The following is a 21,384-nucleotide window of genomic DNA, read 5'->3' on the forward strand; positions in this document are numbered from 1 at the left end:
TGATTAAACGAGATCCAGGACCATCTTAATTCAGTGTTTAAGCTTTTTTCATCTTCCTTGGAGTCTGAGCTAGGCACGTAATAGGAATATTCATGGTACGAAAGGGAGAAATAACGGGGAAGGGAGCAATCTTTTAGGTTCTTCTTCCTCTGAAAATCACTGTGTCGGGAGGCGGCTGAGTCCATCACCTCCTGCCCATTTCCCACTGCAGTTCCAAGGATCCCAGCTCAGTCTCCCAAAAGCCAAGCGGCATCAAACCTGGAGGCGTAGCGGTGTGGAGGACTGGAAAGGGGGGGGAAGATTTCAGGTTTCTGGCAGGCTGCGATGGCCCGTTTCAGCCAGGGCGCGAGGGCCAGAGGCCGTGAACGCAACGCGTTGCGTTCACGACCTCCGGCCTTCGCGCCCCGGCTGAAACGGGCATCGAGGAGGGTGCAGGAGGATGAGGGAGGGTGTGCAAGGATGTGGAAGGTGCAGGAGGGTGCGGGAAGATGCATGGGGGTGCAGGAAGATGCAGGATGGTGAGGGCAGATGCAGGAGGGTGTGGGCTGATGCGTGGGAGTGCGGGAAGATGCAGGAGGGTGCGGGCAGATGCGTGGGGGTGTGGGAAGATGCAGGGGGAAGATGCATGGGGGTGCGGGAAGATGCAGGAAGGTGTGGGAAGATGCATGGGGGTGCAGGAAGATGCAGGAAGGTGCGGGAAGATGCATGGGGGTGCGGGAAGATGCAGGAGGGTGCGGGCAGATGCGTGGGGGTGTGGGAAGATGCAGGAGGGTGCGGGCAGATGCATGGGGGTGCGGGAAGATGCAGGGGGAAGATGCATGGGGGTGCGGGAAGATGCAGGAAGGTGCGGGAAGATGCATGGGGGTGCGGGCAGATGCGTGGGGGTGCGGGAAGATGCAGGAGGGTGCGGGAAGATGCATGGAGGTGCGGGAAGATGCAGGAGGGTGCGGGCAGATGCATGGGGGTGCGGGAAGATGCAGGAGGGTGCGAGAAGATGCGTGGGGGTGCGGGAAGATGCATGAGGAAAGCGTGCATGAGGATGCGGGAAGTTGCAGGAGGGTGCCTCAGGATGGCGGGAGGAGGGCGCAGAGCCTCTGGCCCTGACTCAACCCGCCCAGAACCGCCGGGGGAGCGGGGAAGGGCGGCGGGGGAGGCGCGGAGCCCGGCCCTGCCCCGCTCCTCGGGCGGCGGCGCTGCGGGGCCGGGGGCGGGCTCAGCCCGGCCCGCCCAGCGCGGCTCTCCGGCGGCGCCGATGGGGCTGGGGGCCTGGCTCCGCTCCCTGGGCGGCTGCTGCTGCTGCGGAGGGGAGGCGGCGGCACCCGAGAAAGAGCCTTTGCTCAGGTGAGACCCCCCGACCCACCCCGCAGCCCCTTCCCTAACCGCCAGCCCCCGTGGAGGGATGGGGCTGAGCCCCCCCCCCAAGCCTTGCGCAGGAGGAGGGGTGCTCCCGGCGGGGATGGGTCGGTCCCCCGGTCCGCAGCCACGCGTGAAGCCCTTTTCGCCCCCACGCCGGCACCGTCCGGGCCCCGGAGCCCTTTCCGGCAGGTTGGCTGCCCCAGCGCGCCAAGCCGAGCCCCGTTTCCCCCCCAAACAAGTTTCCAGTGGTTTTACAGCCGCTGCCCTCCGTGGGGAGTTGGCCATCCCCCGTGGCAAGAGCCGGCCGAGGCTCCGAAGGGAATTTCTCCCGGCAGTAACAAGCTGCTTTCGGTTCTCTTTCCGCCTGGCTTGGCTTGCCATAGGGGCCGGGTTGTTTCTGACACCTCGTGGCGCGACGCACGCCGGACTGTTGCGTGCCACGGGGGTTTTTACGGTGAAGTTTTAGCAAGCGAACCGAGAGCGGCATCTGTTCGGTCTTTCCCGTGCGCCCCTCGCCATAGGAACCCTTCGGCTTTTGTCTTTCCACGGTGGGATTTCAATAGAGGAGGCCGAGGCACCCAGCAAAAAGGGGGTCCCACCTGGGAGCGGGGATGCCTCGGTCCCCGCATCCCTACGCAGGGCGTCGGGGCCCGCCGTCGGGCGGCTCTGTGCTGCGCAGAGCTCTGTTCCCAGGCCGGGGATGCTGGAAAGGAGATGCCGCCGCACTGCTGGAGCCGGCTTTACGTGAAAGCAGCACGCGTGCTGATTTCTAGAGAGCGGATTTTTCTCTCCCGCTATCATCGCATCTGTCTTGCGCACGGAGCCGTGAGGTTGGGGGGGGGATTTTCGTACAAAAAGATGAAGCCCCGAGTCGTGGAGAAGAGCTGCGCAAGCACGTAAGGAGGTTTTGCGTGTTGCAAAACATCTGTGCCTGGGGTTTGCGGCACTTCTCCCTCCTTCCCCAGCTGCCAGTCGGGGTCCTGGCCGCCGCCGAAGCCCACAGTGGGAACCCCAGCCCTGGGACGGGGCAGGGACCGTGCCCTCCCTGTGTGATCGGTGGGACGGCGGCATTTCAAGAAGGAGGGAGGGATGCTCCCGGTGTGGCCTACATAGGGGTTGGGTAACAGCAGAGCCAGCTCTTGAAACGTCCTGATTTCGTGCTGTTAAAGCAGTTACCTAAATAATAACCAGCTAATCCTGAGCATGGGACCTCCAGCCCAGGAAATTGGCATTAACCTAATGAGAGCCGAGCACTCGTGCGGAGAGGCTTCTTCCTGCTGCCTTGTCGGCCGGGGTGGCCGTCCCTTGCCGGGCACCTTTCTTTAGCAACATCCCTTCCGCCGGCGATCCAATTAATGCTGGCTATAAGTAGGAAAGCCTGTATAAACGCCGGGCATTCGAAAGGCACCTGCTCTTGCACAAGCGTGCCAGCATAATTAATCCAACAGCCTAATCGCGGGCTTGTCCCTCTTTGGGAGGATTTTGGGGTTTTATTTCAGAGCCTGGATCTTGTAGGAACACGCTTGCTGTATTTTTATTTTTATCAGAGCCTTGTTTCAAATGAATGACTTGCTTGAGATTTCAGATCTTTTAGCTGAGTTTTAGTTTTTGGGAGCTGGTGTTGCTACCGAAATGTTGACTTTATGACTTTTCACCTTATTTTCCCCAAGCGGAGTGGTTGCAGCCTCAAAAATCCAGCGTGTCAAACAATGAAGCAGTGAGGAGGAGGTAATACGTGTATAATTAGGTGCATATATTACCCGAGCGTATACAAGGCTGGCTGTAATCCGTGACGAGGCCAGTGAGAGCAGCCAGCGCTGTGCGTGGAGGTGGGGATGGAGCACGGATATAGGCACAGCGCTAGTGCAGGGCTGGGAAAAGAAACCCCGGCCGAAATGCAGCAAAGCATCCAGGCTGCCTGGCTGTCTCCATGTGGGAAGGTGGGATCTGGCTCGGATGGTGTCCTCAGGATGCAAATAAACTGAGAATTTGGGCTCTGAATCCTGAAGCGGGTTTAATCTGGACTGAAAGCCTCTTGGAGCAGAAATTTGTTGATGAAGCATTAGCACTCACCGTTTTCTGGATAAAGCCCAGAATGGTCCCTGTCCCTTCTGGTCCCACGGAGACTCCTGTAACCTGCAAAGCAGGCTGCTGTTCACGTGCTCCTTTTTTTTTTTTTACCCCCATTGCTTCATTATAAATGTTGCTTGGAAGTCCAGTGCTCTGGGGGTGCTTGCTGTTGGCAGAGCTCTCCGTGCTTGTACGGATTTGCTACCTCCTGCGCACCGCCCACGTCCCTTCCAGGCTGCTGGATGCTCTGTGCCGTGGTTTGGAAATAGAGATGTGTTGGGAAGCGCCTTGCAAGCTGTGAGGGAGTGGCTTGTAAAAGCTAAGGCGTGTTGGTGTTATTGCCAAATACTGGTTTTTAAAGTAAGTGGGATGTTAAGGGTACCTGTAAGTCACTGAGTGGGAAGAAGCTTGTCAAAGGCAGGATGGGACCGAACTCGTGCTGATAGCGTGGCTGGCTCCTGGGCGATCCCTTCCAGCTGGGATCTTGCCTGCTCCACGTCTGAAAAACGGTTTGAGCAAACCCATACCAGCTCCGCTGTAGGAATGGCTGAGTTACGCCATCCACACCCTCCCAAGTTACGTTCGTTTGCTTGTCTTTAATGAGAGATTGTAAGAGATTATCTTTTCCCTTGTTACCTGTTGCTCAGGTTTTTGGCTTGTTGAAAGTCTAATTAACCTTCCTGCAGGAATGCTGATGTGAATGATTTCTTTCTATTTTATCTATGTGCTGAAGCTCCTCTTAGCATCTTTTTTATGGCTTGGCGTCATGGCTAAAGCGCCCGCAGTGTTATCTGAGGTTTCACTGGATGGGTTCCTTGCAAAAGGAATGGGGTTTGGGTAGCAAATAGAATAAACCGTGGGTTGTTCTAACAAGAAGTGAGCAGGGATTGCCACAGGATGGCTGATGAGACTATTAGGTAAGGCCAAAAATCTTTCTCCATTTGTGTTGTTCTGCTCAAGTGTCTGGACGTCTTGATCAGAAACATTACGGAAATCCTCTGCTAAAAGTTCTCCTGGCAGAATTAAATAACCCTATAAAAAAAATGCACCTCCCAGTATCAACATAAAGCCATAAACCACAGAACTGCCACCAGTGCAGAGAAAACCCGGTTGCCTCGGTGGGGACAGCCTTCCCAGAATATGATGCTCTGCTTTGCTGACCGCTAAGCAAATAAAGCCCAGATTTCACAAGCAGGCTGAGGACATTTCCATCCCCAAAATAAAGATGGGGCTCCATGTCCTTTCTGCGCCTTGGCCCAGGTCCTTGCGCAGCTCAGCGCATCGCTGTACCTCTCAGGTAGGAGCTGCCAGGGTACGTTTTCCCCTATGGGGATTGCCTGCTTGATTTGGTAGGGTTTGGACTGCTGGGGAGAAAACAGAGCCGTGGGGTCACACAGAAGCATGGTTGCGGCGGTGGGACCTCTGGAGAGCATCCAGTCCAACCCCTGCTCGAGCAGGGTCAGCCGGAGCAGGTTGCCCAGGACCACGTCCGGTTGGGTTTTGAGTGTCTCCAAGGATGGAGACTCCACAACCTCTCTGGGCAACCTGTGCCAGTGTTCACCCACCCTTGCAGTAGAACATTTTTTTCTTACAGTTAAACAGACTTTCCTATATTTCAATGTGTGTCCTATCATGGGCCACCACTGAGAAGGTTCTGGCTCCGCCTCCTTCGCTCCCTCCCATCAGGTACTTACACACATGGATAAGATCCCCCTGAGCCATCTCTTCCCCAGGCTAACCAGTCCCAGCTCCCTCAGCAAAGATGGCGCGTGTTTTGTCCAAAATAAAACTGTGCCCAAGGGCACTGCCTTTGGGGAGAAGATGGGCAGAAGCTGCTGCTTTGGCCAAGAGGCAAGGGAGAGGCTTTGCAGGCAGCCGTCCCCTTGCCCGCTGCTCGAGGCGTACCCCTCTGCGCACAAAGTCTCCGTGGGGACAGATGATGCTGCTGAGCTCTTGGCACGGCTGCAGGGTTAGCCGGGCAGGGAGAAAATACCCTCCGGAGCCGCCGGGATTTTTGAGTCTAAGTTAATTAGAACTGTTCCCACGTTAAGCTCGGAGAGGCCAGGGGGGCTTGCACAGGGTTTGGGGTGGGAAGGCGTGATGGGGAGCAGGGCAGGGGGCTGCGGGAGCAACGGGGAGGTGCCGCCTTTCATCCTCGCAAATGGATGCTCACAGTTCCTCCATCGTAGCTGCTCAAATAATATCTGGTGTCTTTAGCAAATTCTGAAGTCTGATGTCTTTGGTTTCATGGCAGCACTGCCTGGTTTGAACCATGGCTTGTGTGGTCAAGATGTTTGCTAAGGTAAAAAACTCTGACTGCCTTCCCATTCCCCCTCCTCCTCTTCCTCCTCTCTCCCAGGCAGCACATTGGGCTACGAGAGGGGATGCCACAGCAATGGGGACTGTACCCTGGGAAGGTAAAAGGAGCAATGTGATGCTGCGGTAGCTAACGCTGCCTCGCCTCTCCCCCTCTCTGCAGTAACAACAACCCCTACGCCTCCTTCGGAGCCACGCTGGCACGGGACGAGGAGCAGAACCTGTGGAGCACCCCGCACGACGTGACCCACACGGAGGCGGACGACGACCGGGTGCTGTACAACATGATTGTGGTCAGGAACCAGCTGGACAAGGACTCGGAGGTGAGACGGTGCCGTTCCTTGTGCTCAGTTTCACCACGGACCGAGGCTCGGTGCTTTCAGCGGGTGCTTTGGCAGTGCCTTTATTTAAGCACCCATTAAGCTGCTGTAAAGGCCGCAAAGTGTCCCTACGTGGCATCATGTAGGCATCAGGTCCTCCCATCTGCTCCATCACCCTCCAGATTTTATCCTATATCTGGTGTGGACGCATCTGTAGCCATCTCATCCCTGGGAAGCTCGGGGATGTCTCTGGCGGCTGAGCCAGGAGAGCCGCCCTGAGCTGGGATGCACGATGCCCTGCAAGCGCCTCTACCACCACCACCCGCAAACGTGTACTGGTAGCACTGGGACCCCCAGCTCAATTTCCTAGCTTCACAGGCTGCTTTTTTTTGTCCAATATTTCCCTGGTTTGGCCTTTCCATGAGCAGACTGGCATTAGCCCTGCCTGCAGTGACGTTTGCCGGCAATGGCGGTGCCTGGAGCTGAGCTGCCGCTCCAGTGACACGTCAGGTTAAATAGTCCTCTAATGGGTTGTATGGCAATTATCGAGAAGCGGAGAACTGGCACAGCTTTCGGCGCAGAAGGGAAAAATCATCCCTGTTACATAACGGCTGTTTTGCAGCCCTGATTTGCTTCTGCGCAAAGGAGATTTCAGTGGCCTGATTAGGAGCAGGCTGTAGCAAATAGTGACACATTTCCCCTCTCCGATTGCTTTTAAGACTTCAACATGTTTGCAGGAAAGCCTGGAGGCTTCACATTTAATTTCAACGTGATCCCACTTCATCCAAGAGACTGCAAGACTGTAACTCCTGTGATAGTCCTTGTAAACCAAAAGCTAGCTCAGCTTTCACGAGAAGCCTTAAACGCCAGAGGTGCAGCTGAGATCAAAATTACAATTTTTAAAACCTCAAATGAGATAATGAAATCCTTGTATACAGTTGGCCAAAATCCCCATTTAATGTTTTTTTTTTGGTGGGGATTGAATTAATCATGGTGTTTACAATGGATGGGTTTATAACAACGTTTTCATGGCTGCACGTAACCTTTACAGCTATCATGGCTATAAATGAAGATATCTTCTTCCCTCCCCACCACTGCTTTCTCTATCTTGTGATTGTTTGTCTTAGAGAAGACAGGGAGCTTCATCCAACCCAAACTGGTTGAAGGAAAGGAGGACAACTCCGTTTAGGGGACTGCGCCGGCCCTGGGCTGTTGAGAGCTGGCTGTACTTCAGGGCAGCGCTGGAGCTCCTCATTGCAGCCTCCACCCAGTCAAGCGGCCTTTTCACTTGATTTAGGGCTCGTTATGAGGCAGGCTTCCGAAAAAGCTATTATTTATAAAACGGTATCATAAGTGGACAGGCTGCTAAAAAGATGGCTCCTTGGGCAAAGGAGTGTTGTGCGTCAGCCTTGCTCGGGTTGCAGAGGAGAGCATCGGTTATGGGTGAGCAAGAGAGCACCCCTGCGCCTGCTTGTCCTAAACCCAGTGGGCCTGCTTGTCCTAAATCCAACGCTTTCTCTCTGCCTTCAGCATGTCCGTAGGGTTTTTAGCGGGTCGGTGCAGTCGCCGTGCCCGCCAGTGAAAAAGGGAAGTACAAAGAGCACGGGGCTTCCGCTCCACAACGAGTGTAAGATCACATACCCTGGTTTTTATGCAGCACAATTAATAAAAAAGCCTGAGGAGTACAACATCAGGCTGACTTTGAAGAAAGCCAACACACGATACGCTTGATTTGAATTATGGCACGGTGCCCTTTGCAGCTAGTGATTGCCAGCCTCTCTGCTGTCTCTCTTTTACAGCTAGGGAAACTGAGGCACGATATATAAGCCCAACAAGCTGCTGCAGTTTCCAGCTGCGGCTTTTTCGGGGTGGCAGAACAGGGAGGGACTTGGTTGGCAAAACCAACATTCCTGCGTTCGGCCTCCGGTGCCGAAATCTCTCTTTACTCCAGTGAGCATTTTAAAACTAGGCCAGATTGCATTGCCCTCCCCTCCTAATGAGGCTTCAGCCCTGAGAGAGAGAAAAAAACCTCTAATTGCAAAACAGCACTGGGCTGCAAAAGCCATAATCTGCTTTGGGAGCTGCTCTGCTCCCAAAGTCCCCGGGGAGAGCGTGTGGATGCTGCAGGACAGGGGACGAAGGAATGGTTTCTTGTTCATGCAGGGCACAAGCGTTACAAAACCATAGGTCCTTTTTTTCTCTCGGTTAAAATCAGACTGAAAGGAGAACTAGTCCCTGTATTTCTGCTCCTTCATTTAACAAAGAAATTTTGGCGTGCTGTGCACTTACTGTATGCTTTGCCATTCCCCACCTTTATCTTTGTGATTTCCTAGCCCAGGACTTTGGAAGGATCCCAAAGAGCAGGTCGCTCTACATCATGCGTGTTTTATCTGTACGGCACCACCTCGGCCTCAAACCAGGTTTGCGTTTTTCTTAATCTGGCTAACCCACTTCTGCTTTCCTGGGTAATTACTTTTTTTTAAAAAGGTTGTTCACATAGCGACAAGGTGCTGTGAGCTAGGACGGGAGAAGCGGTGGGCCAGGATGCAGTGGCGACGTCGGCACAGTGCTGGAGGTCAGCGGGCATGGTCTGTGATGGCTCTGGCCTGGCCTGGGCTCCTCTGTGCTGTGGATTGTTGTAAATCAATAAACCAGACTGTGTATGTGAAGGGCCAGGTGCTCCGACACCGAGTGCACCCTGGAGCTCAATCGGTTTTCTGCATGTTAGATCATTTGTGGTGGGGCTGCCAGCAGCTCACAGCATTGGTGTCCTCCCTTGGGGTCAGTTCCTTGCCCCCACTGTGGGGCTGGACCCACACCCAATCCTTGCGGAGCCGTTTCTTCTCCCTGCCCGCTCCCGACGGCCCCGCTCCGGGAAATTTGGCAGCTCCAGCCCAAACTCGGTGTGACCTTAGCTTGCGTAAGGATGGCAGGGCTGCTCCACCCTGCTCCTTGCTGAACCAGGGCAGCAAGCTCTTCAAAGCGAGCACCGTGACGTCCTGGGTGCACCCTGTTTCACGCCCATTTGCTTGTCCTACTCGGTGCTGTGTGCTGGGAGTGATGGCTCACGGGGCCGTTGGCCGTGCTGGAGCCCGCTGGAGCACCCAGCGGTTGCCCAGCCCACTGCGCAATAGGTACACGAGGCGAGGTTCGCTGGAGCCTCCTAAAACCATGAGGTCTGAGCAACTTGGAGCTCCGCACTTCTCTCTGCTTGAGGCCGATGAGCGCGATGTGCTCGGATACACTTTCGGAAGCCAAGTATAGGCAGGGGAGGGCGTGCGCAGAGAAAACCTGAAAAGCCGTAGCTGAAGGGCTGGCTTAAGGGGGCTGGTAAAGCTGATGCAGCTTTTGGAGATCAAAGCTGTCCTCAAAGCTTTTGAAGGCTGGGGTCAACTTTTCAAGTATGGAAAAAATGTTTTTTACCTGCTCCTGCCCTGCAGCATCGTCGAACCTGTTGTGGTGTAAAGTAAAACCCCAAATCTGGAGGTGAAATGAGGAACTCTAGGAAAACAGGATATTATTTAAGATGCTGTATAGATACAGGCCAAGTCACTGTTCCGGTGTGAGGAATGTGTTTTATGGGGAAGGGGGACTACTGTGGCTCCAGCAAGCCTCCGATGTTAACAGCAAGAGCTGGGCTTATTTGGCTTATGTGCATGGTGTGGCAGATGGCCCCCTCCACGCGGACTGGCTTGTGGTGGCCCAGGTGCCTCCGTGTCCTCTGATGGGGTGCGTGGGGTTACCCAGACGAGGGCAGAGAGCCTGAGCTGTTGCACCAATACTGGCTTCAGAGAAGGAGCCAGGTTTAGGGCAGCTGCGCCGTGGGTCTGTGAACAGAAACTAAAGGTGGGTTTTTACATCATGACTGAGGAAAAACCACCGTTCTTATGGCTTGTTGTAAATGCAGTGTTTCCTTCTTCTTTTGGCTTATTCCCTTGGGGAAGGTGGGATCATAAACCCCGCTAGCAAAGGCAATTCCTCAGCCTGCACCTCTGCTGGGGGCCTGGCTAGCAGAGCTGCGCTGGCACGATCCTCCTGGCAAGCCCTGACAAGGCCTATTTTTCTGCTTCCTCCTGCTCTCCTACAGGATCATTCTTTTTTAAACACATTACAGAAGAAGGTCAGCATTGCGACACACTGTTGCTGGGGCATAGAGAGGTGACGGGATTTGCCCAGGGTTGGGGATGCTGGTCGGGGAGCCCAGAACTGACCCACTTAATACATATGAAAAATTATTTATGAACTCCTGCATGCCCCTCTTAAAACTGAATCCAATTTAAGCTTTTTCTAAGCCGAGATGTCGGTCGATGGTTCAATGTATGAGTGTGGATCTAGAGTTTGTATTTGCTCAACTCCTGCCAGTGGGCCCAGTCGCAGAGCCAAAGCAGGAGCATCCCTGGATGTGGCGTGGTACCTGCCTGGACTGGTATTTTGCAGCCTTTCCCTGATAACTCTGTTTTGACCTCATTTCCAAAATAACTCTTGAACAGAACGGTGACACCGATTGCTTCAAGGGAATAAAGAAGGCAGCTTTAGTAGAGGATTGCTTTGGCAACATGAGGAAAGCTACCTACTAATTAGGAAATTTCCATACAAACAGGGATGAAAAGTTGGACAGTTCTTGCCTGTTCTCTTGGCACATTTTTTCCCAGAGCTCTCGGCTATGTACTGACCTGGCTTATATTTCATGCCCAGCATTTCCTCACTTCCATTTGACATTTGCAGATTTAGTATATCACACTAGAGAGTCCAGGGAAGTTTTCCAGGTAAATATTTGAAGGGCTGAGCACTCAGAGGAGAGAGGCGGTGGGGTTTTCCTGCTGCTCCTGGGATATTCTTGACTCATGCGCAACGGGTTTTCTCAAGCCCCCACTGGTATATGTTATGCCCTGCCGCGTAGGTTTAAAAGGGCAAAACTGGTTGCAAAAACCAGGGCCAGGAACTGCAACCTGCTTTTGTTTCCTGTGGGTGATTCAGATTTTGGCAAAAGGGTATTTTTCTTAAAGGATTGATTTTGAATGCATCACTGGGATGTCCCAGACCTGTAGAAACACCAAGGGGTTTGGTAAAGACCAGTCTGCTGCTGAACTTTCCCAGTACTGTGTGCAAGAAGCTTCCTTGCCGCCCCAGAAGTGACATCTAACCGGGCAAGAGGCAGGGCAGGGAATGAAGGTGCACAAGAAATGCAAAACGAAGCTAAGTTTTGGGAGAGAGCTGCTTGTCCCGTGCCTGCACACAGGCTCGGACACCTCGCTGGAAGGGGTGCCGGGGGGGAGCCAGCCTGGGATGTGGCACAGAGGGCAGCCCGCTCCGGCCTCGCTCTGCCCAGGGCTGCCCAAGGACCGGCGTGGCCCTGTCCTGCATCTCGCCGGTGCCCTGGTACGCCACCGCGGTCCCTGTCAGAGCCGCGGCGAGGGCTGTGGGAGAGCGGGGTTTGGCGTGGAGACCCTGGCTGCCTGCCCTGGGGCTGCCGGGCAGCGGGTGCTCAGCAGCCTCGGCCTCGTGATGCCACTTGGCCCGACCAAACGCTCCCTCCGCAGGTCACCTCTTGGTGACTCACGGGATGTGCCTGGGGAACACCCTCCCCAAAGTCTCTGAAGTTGCCCATTCCTATGCAGAGATGGAATCTCCTATGCAGAGATGCCGGGCTGGGCGGGCTTTGCTCTTTCTCTGCTGTGTAGTTAAAGGGAGATGCTCTTTAGAATAATTTTGGGGGCGGAAAGATGCTCTTAACTTTATTTCCCTCATTAAAGCAACACAGACAACCCCCTGCCCGCAGCATTTGGGATGTCTCTGCTACAAGGAATCACCCAGGAAAACTCCGTGCTTTCTAAAGCTGATGGAGAACAGGGCATGAGTCCCTTCGAGAGCTCAGCCTGGAGCTGCCCATCCTCACCCTGATCATCTCTGCTGTCTCTAGTTGCTTTTCAACAATGGGCACCATGTGCAGCATCCTCCTCCCAGCTTTCTCTGGGGAAATATAAATACCTTCAGCTCCATGCCCAGGCAAAAGAAATACCACCAAAACAAGAGGGTCCCCCCCAGCCACCACCGTTAAGCATCATTTTCTGTACCAAAGCCTCTCCTTTGCACACTCCCCAAATTCTTCATCAACAGGACACTGTTAGAGGTCCCCTGGGACTAAATATGCACCGTATTCACTTCCATAACACAACTCGGTAACTACGATGTACAAGAAAGCCCCAATCTAGATTCCCTTAAAACAAAAATAGACAAGGGAAAACACACTGCTGTTAATCCCGAGAAAATCGGGAGCGGCTTCCCTGTGTGTTAAGCACTGCTCGCCATTTAGCTTAGCGAGAAGTCTGCCTCGCTACCACAGGGGGTAAATCTTTGCAGCCCTGAAAGCTGCTGCCTGGCAAGCTGTGTTTTGGGGAGGGGAGCATCTTTCCCACCCCCCCAGCTCGCTAATTCAGCAGCGTGAAGCACGCCTGGAATCACAGCAGCCGTCTGAATTGATTTTCTGCATTAAAGCACTTGTTCATCTTTGCGGGAGGGCAGAGACACGCAGCTTATTTCCCCACCAGCATGCCCAGACTGGTTTGCTCTCCTTTCTGCTTATACCGTGGGGTCACGAGCAAGCTGAGATGCTTCCGAGGGATCCCTGCCAGTGGGGACCGCAGCACTGTGCAGCCTTTATTCTCTTTCTTTAAAACTTTCAAGTTTGCAATAAACTTCCTACAAAGCTTTAATACAACAAACCCGCTCTTTTTCACTGAGAGGAGCTCAGTTCCTAGCTACGAGCTGGTGTCACGGGAGAGAGGAGTCTTGTCCCTGCCTCCTTTCCCTAGCGAAGGGCTGAAGAGGCGTTTCGATGCCCTGCGCTGGCAGTCAGGTGCCCTCCTGTGCAAGGAGAAAAGCTGTTTTCAAGTACTGCTGCGGTCAAGAGAGAAACGGAGCTCTGATCGGCAAAGCTAGCTCGTTGCGAGCAGCAACACAGGGGTAAAAATGAAGGGGATTTTGCTCTCCAGGAGGATGAGCGGTGCAGAGCGAGTGGCTGCAGGCGGAGCCGTGTTTCCCCTGCTCTCCTGACCTGAATTCACCAGTCTTAACCCTGCCGGCTGCTTCTTCCAACGCGTAATCTCCAAGGGGTTCCTGCAGCTATCACTGAACAACAAGAAAACAGGCTCGTCATTTAATTCTCTGCAGTCGTGGCGTGTCAGCTGGGCTCAGGAAAAAAACACTAAGAAATCTCCAACTCTTTATCAAATCAAGTAAACTCTTTAAGGCACCAGGTATCAGAAAACCAGTGGGGTTTCTAAAGCACAGCCTACCTTCATGGGTATTATTTAACCCCTTTGAACCCAGCGTGTCACGTAGGAAAATCCCAGGGAGAAGGCGCAGATTAACACCCGTTTATTCTACAAGAGTCCATCTATATAATCTGTTGCTGAGAAATGAGATTAATTAAGGTTGTTAGTGCAGGGAAATTACCTGAGTGACGTTACGACCTGCCTGTGTGGATGCTTCTATAAATGCATCCTTTTCAGTCTGTGCATCGATTAAACTCAGCTAGGAAAAATACTCCTGGTTTTCTTGCAGAATACATGAATTTCCCGAGGAATGCATTCTTGTACAGATGTGTTTAATTGTGCTGGTATAACTTTAATAAATAACCTCAAAACCTTGCCCTTTAGACGGTGTGCCGTTGCGCAGATATAAAGCTTGAGGTCAAGTGCTGCAAGGATTTAAGTTGCATAGTTAAGTGAGGCATTAACTGCAGCAACTGGCATCACCAAGAACAGTTATTACGTCAACCGACTCCAGCTCAGCCCTCAACCATCCACACGCATCCCTCTTCTCTGCTATTTAAAAAACTGTACCCCAGCCTTTAAAAAAAGTCTATTTTTCTTGTTTTCCAGTACTTTTGAAAACCTGCCTACTCTGGTTAAATGCCAAACAGAGGGCTGAGCAGTTTGGAGAAGCCACTGTATGTGTGACCAAACTGAGAGCAGTAACTGTTTTTCAAACTTCTAGATTCCCTTGGGCTGTCATCAGCTGTAAGAAAATGTGCCATGCCAGTTCAACTGCAAGGATTTGAAAATAAGGTGTTGCAATAGTTTATAGAAGGTAATTATTAATATGTGGTCGTGCTTTCTCAAGCTGTTAAAGGCCGAATAAGGTATTCTCACAACCTCAGGTTTTGATTCTAGCAGGGGTGTCAAGGTTTGGGGTAAAGGGCTTTGGACCAAAGAGACTGAAGTCTCTCAAATGAACTACGTTTGGAAGTTCATATTGTTCGCCAGCCTAGGTCAGCGTTATGATTTCCAGCACAGAGCTGGAATTACATTCTCCCTGTCTGACCGAGGAGACCACTTTGATCATCAGCAACACCTAAGCTAAATTCTGTAATCCAATTTCAAGGTAACCGGAAGCCTGTTTTGTACACGCAGAGAAGATACAGAGACGCTGTACCAAATGTCAGGCTAAAATATTCTACGCTGGTCAGTGTAATTTCTTCCGGGGGCAAGAGCAGCCTGGCCGTCGACCTTCACACCAATCCCTCAGTGCCAACATCAACAGTTCAACTCTGGCTCCGTTTCTAAAAGCTGAAATTCCTAGAAAAGCAGCAGAGACCTCCCCACATGCAAATGACTGAGTATCTCTTATCCCTTTGCGTTGCAGGAATGGCAAAAGCTCAACTATGATATTTATACCTTACGACAGACCCGAAAAGAAGTGAGAAGCAGGTGGAAGCACATTTTGGAGGATTTAGGTAAGCTAGAGGATAAAAGGATGTCATTTGCGTGCTACCGAATGAGAGGTCCCATGATGGCTGAGGATGGGAACGGCTCCACAAAATCAGGCTGGTAGAGGAGAAAGGGAGGAAAATAAAGCAAGGTTGCCGAGCAATGCAGTCAGGTAGCCCACACGGCAGCTGAGAGCCTGCGGGAGACTCCCCAGAGCTCAGGCATGGCCGGGAGGAGACGGGGCCACCGTGTCTGCAGGCACGTCAAAAAGCCCACAAACCGCAATCAGCGGGAGAGCCTTTCAAGCCCGTAATAGCATGCACACTCATCCATTTCAAGCTTCCTTGTGGAAACGTAGCAGGGATACCTGGGAGTTCACCCTGTTTTTTTCTAAACAAGATAAGCAGGGAGAAATGAATATTCCTTTCAGATTTGAATACAGATACCTCTGTTTTCCTTCCTTAGCCCATGGCAGCTGAGCAGAGCTAAACCACCCACTTTGTTTGCTCCTAAGTGAATCGGAAATATTCTTTCACCAAATGAAATTGCTCAACGGTGGCCCTCCTACTCCTGCTGTTTCCTAGCCTGCAAACAGTGAACTGCACCCACCGGTACTGTGTGCTCAGCTGCTGCTCCTCTGGACAAGGCAGTGGCAGTTGTGACCTGGTTTTCTCAATTGCGTTGCACACAGCGCGTGACACTCGGGCCAAGGAGTGCAGCTCGGTGACTTGCATTGTGCTCTGGAGGTGGTTGGCAGCTAATGAGAGGAGGATGTGCGAGTCGAGCACACTTGTTGGGCTGTTCAAGGCTATTATCACTGGGAGCAAAAGAGATGGGTATCTCCGCTGCTCCTGCCCTACCTGCTGTTCTGGCATCTGGATGGGAGGAACATTATAAATTCATAACTAGGTATCAGCGTTCATCTTCTCCCAGGTGCTTGCGCAGCCTGTACAGACCAAACATGGGAGGGATCGCTTGACATCCTTACGTCTGTTACTGCACGGTGACATCTCCCTCACGTCCGCAATGGCTCTGGAGCTGTTTTGCAAAGGGTGGGGAAGCTCAAGGCCAGGGATCATTTGGCCTTAGCGAAGCTAGACGTGCAACCAGATATGAAACCTGCTATCTTTTGTTATCTAGACCTGTGCTTTAATCATAAGAGCACCACTCTTTCCCCATGAGTGTTTTCAGGTGAGGCACATCACCATCAGCTCCCTGGAGCTGAACAAAGAGTTAACAGTAGCCATTACATTTAAAGATCCCTGCATTCATTCTCCTCCCCCTTTCGTTCGCTGGATACCCTTCCTATAAGAGATGCTGACTGCTACAGGAACGATTACCCATGCATTCGTTATTGCCGCAGGTTTTTTATCACTGTTACCTCCCAACAACATATAGGCGTAGTCGCTGGGGTGCTCAGGAAGCCCCACCAGTCCTGAAAGCTCTGGCAGCATCAGGAACATGCAAGAGCTGAATCAGCACGCTGGGTGTGGGTGTTCACATGCCTTCTCTGGAAAACCAGCAACAAACTTGCTTTGAATGGGTTTATGTTTTTTCTTCCCCACCAGTAAGCTCCTGCCTGCCCCAAGTGCGGATATGGAGCGTGCCTCAAGGAAACGCTAGTTTGTTTTAGCAAGTAGGGAACGCAGCAGCCCAAGGTGGAGAGGGAATAAGGAACCTTGCAAGAGCCTGGAGGGCTCAGGGATGACGCTGCTTGGATGTTTGACTCATTTCTGTAACACATCTCTTTCCCAGGTTTCCAGAAGGAAGCAGACTCCCTCTTGTCGGTGACCAAACTCAGCATCATCAGTGACTCCCAGAACATGGGCAAAGCCCGGGACATCCTGTTAAAGCTCTCCGAAGAGACAAACATCTTCCCGACCAGCTGGGAGCTTTCTGAGCGCTACCTCTTCGTGGTGGTGAGTAGCTCCAAGCGTGCCTTCCTCCCCGCGGCCCCCATCTCTGCAAGTGAGCTCAAATGAAGGGGAGCGGATAGGTGAACTGCACCAGACGATGCTCAAATCCGTGGTGGCACCTGGGGTGTCCCCGTCAGATGTTGCAGTTGTCGCTTGGCTGTTCAGCTTCCTTGGAAATGTCAGTGCTGTACTACCATAAATTTGCCCCCCCAAGTTCCTTTAAGCCTGTGCAACTGGGTGCTCTTGCAGCCTGTTAACAAAGTGGGAAAAGATTAGACCTAATGCCTAGCTTAACCTGAGAGCAGCCATGGAGGGAAGACCTTGACCAGGGAGCTGCCCAAAGCAGCCCGTAGTGACTATGAAACTCCATTGCTTTGGCAGGATCGGCTCATAGCTCTGGACGCTGCGGATGAGTTCTTCAAGATGGCCAGCGTGGTGTATCCAAAGAGACCCAGCGGGGAAAGAGTGGACGATAGCCAGAAGGCCCCGCAGTGCATCTCTGTCATGATGCCCTGAGGAACATGCCTTGCTGGCGCGAGATGGACAGTGGGTTTCTTTCCCTCCGGGACCGGGCTCCTCTGCCGAGGGGTTAGCACAAGAAGTGCCGCTCCTTGTTTTCCTGCAGAGAAGCAAGTGGGCCGGCCGGAGCAGAGCGACCAGGTCAGCGAGCCGTGCCCCATCAGGAGGGCACGGGAAGGTGGACGCTGGCCCCAAGGTGCTCCCAAGCAGAAGGGAGCAAGAACTGCTATAGCATAGCCCTGGTGGGAGACCGCTAGCCTAGTAGTGTATGCGATAGGCACGAGGAGAACCTGCCGCGCAAGGCATTGCTACCAGTAGCTGCAAAAGTTGAGATACCTCTAGTTACAAGCGCTGTAAGGACATCCACGTTTCCACCTTCTACTGGTACCTGCCACTGTCCCCTTCCTCGACCCTGCTAGCCGGGAGGATCAGTGAGGAACAGAAAATACCTCAGTCGTCCACAACTCTGTGACATTTCTTTGTGCACTGGTCCTCTTCCTCATCTCCAGCCCGTGGCAGCCCCGCCGGGCAGGTCCCAGGGGATTTGGCAGAGGCAGGAGCAGTGCGTAGCTGGGAGAGGAGTTAGCACCAGGCGACAAAGCCTTGGAGCAGCTGGGTGCTGTGTCCCCTGCTGTGTTTGTGTCCAGGGGTGCTCAGCCCGACATCTTAAAAGAAGGTAGATTTTAGGAAGGTGCCAAGGTCAGACCTGCTGAGAATTTGGCTCCTGTAATATCCTCAGATTGGTTGCCCTACATCTTAATTAATTTCTGAAAGTTTTGGTCTTAATTGCATAAAAAAACCCCACTGTAAAGCTGCATGTACTGTCCGTATATACTGTCCCTGCTGTTACTGAAGATTTTTAATGAACACCCTTGATATCTTGGGGTTTTGTCTGGTAATGAGCAATAATTTTAAAACAAGTGGAAGTTCTTCACTGATTAACACATGTGCTGCTAATTGGCCAGTTGGAAATGCTGGTTACATAGGACCTCCCAAAATAGCAAAACAGAGCTTTTATTTGTTTATACCTACTACAGTGTTTGAAATATATATATATATTTATGAATTGTTTCTGTTTGTCAGTTTTCCTGGGAAACATTTTTGTCAACTCAGGACATCAGTGAAAACTGAGTTTAATAAACAAAACACATTCCAAACCCAACTTTTCTTACTCTCTCTGTAACCCTATTCAGGCAACAACATCTCTCTTGACTGCTGATAGCAAAGGGGCTGGGGTATTTGTAGAGCATACGCCTCTGCGACCTGTTCTCTACACTTAAAATTGCCCGTTGACTTGCAAGAGTAGGGTCGTTTGCCAGCCTAGGACCGAAGTCTTCGTAGGAGATGATGGGGACTGACTTTAATTTCAGTGAGATTTGGAGTTCGGTGCCCAGTTCCCATTGATTTTTTTTTTTTTAAGCAGATGTCAGCTGTGCTTTGGAAAACCTCCGATGCTTTTATAGAAAATAAACTTCAGTACGTGGCATCTCCAGGGTTTGATTTGAACAAACTGTTGCAGAACAGAGATCCGGCGGTTGGAGGAACGCCGTGCCAAAGTACACGACACCACCCAAAAGTCAGCCCTTGGGATGTTACCCCTTTATAGTACTACATGTTACGTAAAACCACCTGATGAGTTTCTAAATCTCGAGGACGAGAAGAAGAGATATCTTGTTAGCTGTGGCGCTGCTTGTTTGGGCGGTGGAGGTTGCCGTTAAGTGGTGCCTTTGCAGAAACACCCCTTGCTGGTACTTGCAGCTGTGAAACCGGTTCTCATGTCAACAAAACGCAATTTGTTGTAACTTCATAGGACAGAAACCGCCTAAAAGAGAGAATAATTAGGATGCCTGAATGAGTGTAGCTACTGAAGTAAGGCCCTGTGCAGGGGAAGGGCTGAGTTTCTGAGCACAGCCACAGGGAGGAGCAGGAATTAACAGCAGCATTGGATCAGAGCAGAGCCTCTCACTTCTGCACAGCAGGGAGGAGTAAGCAGGCGTGGGGACTTGTGCATCAAATTATGTACCAATCACGACATGAACAGAAGAAGGTCTGTCAGTCCCAGCACTCAGATAAAACTGGTCGTAGGGGAACCTGCAAATATTGCAAAACAGCCTTTGGTTAAGTATAAGGATGCAGAACTTCTAAGAATTTGCAACTTGAAAAATTACAGAAACCGGCAGAAATTGTTTCCATAGAGGTCCAAGCTCAAGTTCGTCATTCCATTCATCTCAGTAGGTCATGCACTTGTCTTTCATGCACTTGAGGTAGAAGACTGATAAACTGAATTTCAGTTAGTGAAATGAAGAGAGTAATTTGCCTTTTCTAATTTGCATGGAAATTACCAGGGAGACGCACATCTTTAACTTTTGTTTTGCTCAGATTTGGGCTTCCTCTGCTGACAGGAGAAGGAAACACAGCTTAGTTTGTCTCCAAGCAAGCCTTTGGCTGTGTCTTGCGGACCAGCAGTAGAGGACCCTCCACCTGGAACCCAGAGACGGTGCACGCTCACCATAATGTTCAGATGCTGCCCAGTTGCCTATGGATACTGGCCTGCCAGCGGTGTTTAAAAGACTTATTTAGGCTCTATCAGAGGAAAAGTTACCCATGTCTATACAGCAGATATGGTGGGACTATTCTGTTTAAGGGCAAGAACAAAGATGGGGAAAGAAGCGCAAACAAGCATCTCCCAGTGAAACTCATTCCAGATTTTGGGCAAGTTAAAAATCCCTGGCAGGGGAAAGGCTCCTGGGCAGCACTTGCATTTTGGGTCTCAAATTGAGAACGTGAGATTAAACTGAGGAGACGTTCAGATGGTAAAAACAAGCCAGACACACAAGGTTAAGCCTCACACCCTGGAGCTGTTGCAGCACAGACTGAGTGTCATAGGCCTCTGGGTGGACCGGCTACCTCTCCGAATGGACCAGGGCACCTCATTAAGCAGTGAATTCCTCTCCATTGAGAAAGATGGAATAAAGATTTCATAAAATATATAAATCTCAAAGAGCATCCAAGTCAAAGGCTCCCTGGTGATGCTGCATCACCGCCACAGTCCTGGGTGGGGGGAATTCATCCCCCCAACAAGAGCGATTACCTTCTTCACTAGAAGCGAGGTTGGGTTTCGCTCATTTGACACACCATCCAGACCTCTAGCTGCCCTTCCGATGGGCTTGAGTCTCCCATACGGCCTGTATCACTCCTGGACGCTTGTACAGGTGCCTTTGACATCCTACAGGTCTCCGGTGCCACTAGCTCCCTGCATGTGGGGAGCCAAATCCTGCCCACGGCCAGCGAAGCCTGGCAGCACCCGCCTGGGAAGCGGTGGCTGTAAGGAGCTCAGCGAACACCAGATGCCACTCTTCCCTTAGCCATGCTCCAGCGTGCTGAGGGAAACCACGTTTACAATGCAGGGGAAATTTTTCCAACCTTTTCTTGCATGCATCAAGTCTCTCAAGGCTGCAAGAACCGGCTTTCTGTTAAAGGTTGGTTTTTAGATATTTAATAATTGCTCTGGCATTTTCCGGGAGATAGTGGTGAGCCCATCTCTCTTTCAAAGGTTTGCAGGGCTGGGGCCAGGGACTCTGCTCCTGCTTGGAAGTGCCACTCGGTGTGGGGCTGGCTGCTGCAGGAATTAGCATGTTCACGAAGAACATTTATTTTCCTAAGTAGAGGGTGACTTTGGCACCCCTTCCTTAGCCAGGAAAGGAAAAATACCAAGAATTCTTTTAAACGAGCAACGTGAGAGGGTTTAAAGTACATCTGGGTTCACTTAGCTTTCAGATACTTTTGTTTTTTCTCAAATCAACTTTGTATTTAACTAATATTTCAACTGGAAAGAAAGAGAAAGGGGAAAAAAAGGACATTTTTCATCCATCCATAAGCCATAGACGTACTCCGCTTGGGTTTCCTTTTCCTTTGCCACAGTAGAAGCAGACACAACTAGCACAGTTCATGGGATAACTTGAAATGGGTAACCATTGGGTATGAATCAGGCTAGTTTCTCCAAAGTCAAGTAAGAAATCCTGACTTATGCCAACTGATGGTCTAAGCTTTGTCTTCTACCAGAGCCCATTTGGTTATTTCACACGCTGCCTGTGTCAACCAGGCTGTTGAGCAAGCCTGTCAAAACGCTTGTGGCTAATCACTGGCCACTATGTTGGCTTAACAGTGGCTGAACAA

The 21,384-nt window shown here is 51.7% G+C and overlaps 1 protein-coding gene across 1 annotated transcript; it reads left to right on the forward strand.

The window, feature by feature from the left end:
* The first annotated feature begins 1,169 nt into the window (after positions 1 to 1,169).
* MREG (melanoregulin) lies at positions 1,170 to 17,834 on the forward strand. The gene is made up of 5 exons (XM_075511277.1): positions 1,170 to 1,341; positions 5,906 to 6,065; positions 14,709 to 14,799; positions 16,529 to 16,692; positions 17,071 to 17,834. Exons 1-5 carry the CDS (start codon positions 1,253 to 1,255, stop codon positions 17,203 to 17,205), a joined length of 639 nt encoding a protein of 212 aa, XP_075367392.1. The 5' UTR covers positions 1,170 to 1,252; the 3' UTR covers positions 17,206 to 17,834.
* Positions 17,835 to 21,384: the final 3,550 nt, after the last annotated feature.

This window comes from Mycteria americana, chromosome 9 (assembly GCF_035582795.1).
Source record: "Mycteria americana isolate JAX WOST 10 ecotype Jacksonville Zoo and Gardens chromosome 9, USCA_MyAme_1.0, whole genome shotgun sequence".
NCBI lineage: Eukaryota > Metazoa > Chordata > Aves > Ciconiiformes > Ciconiidae > Mycteria > Mycteria americana.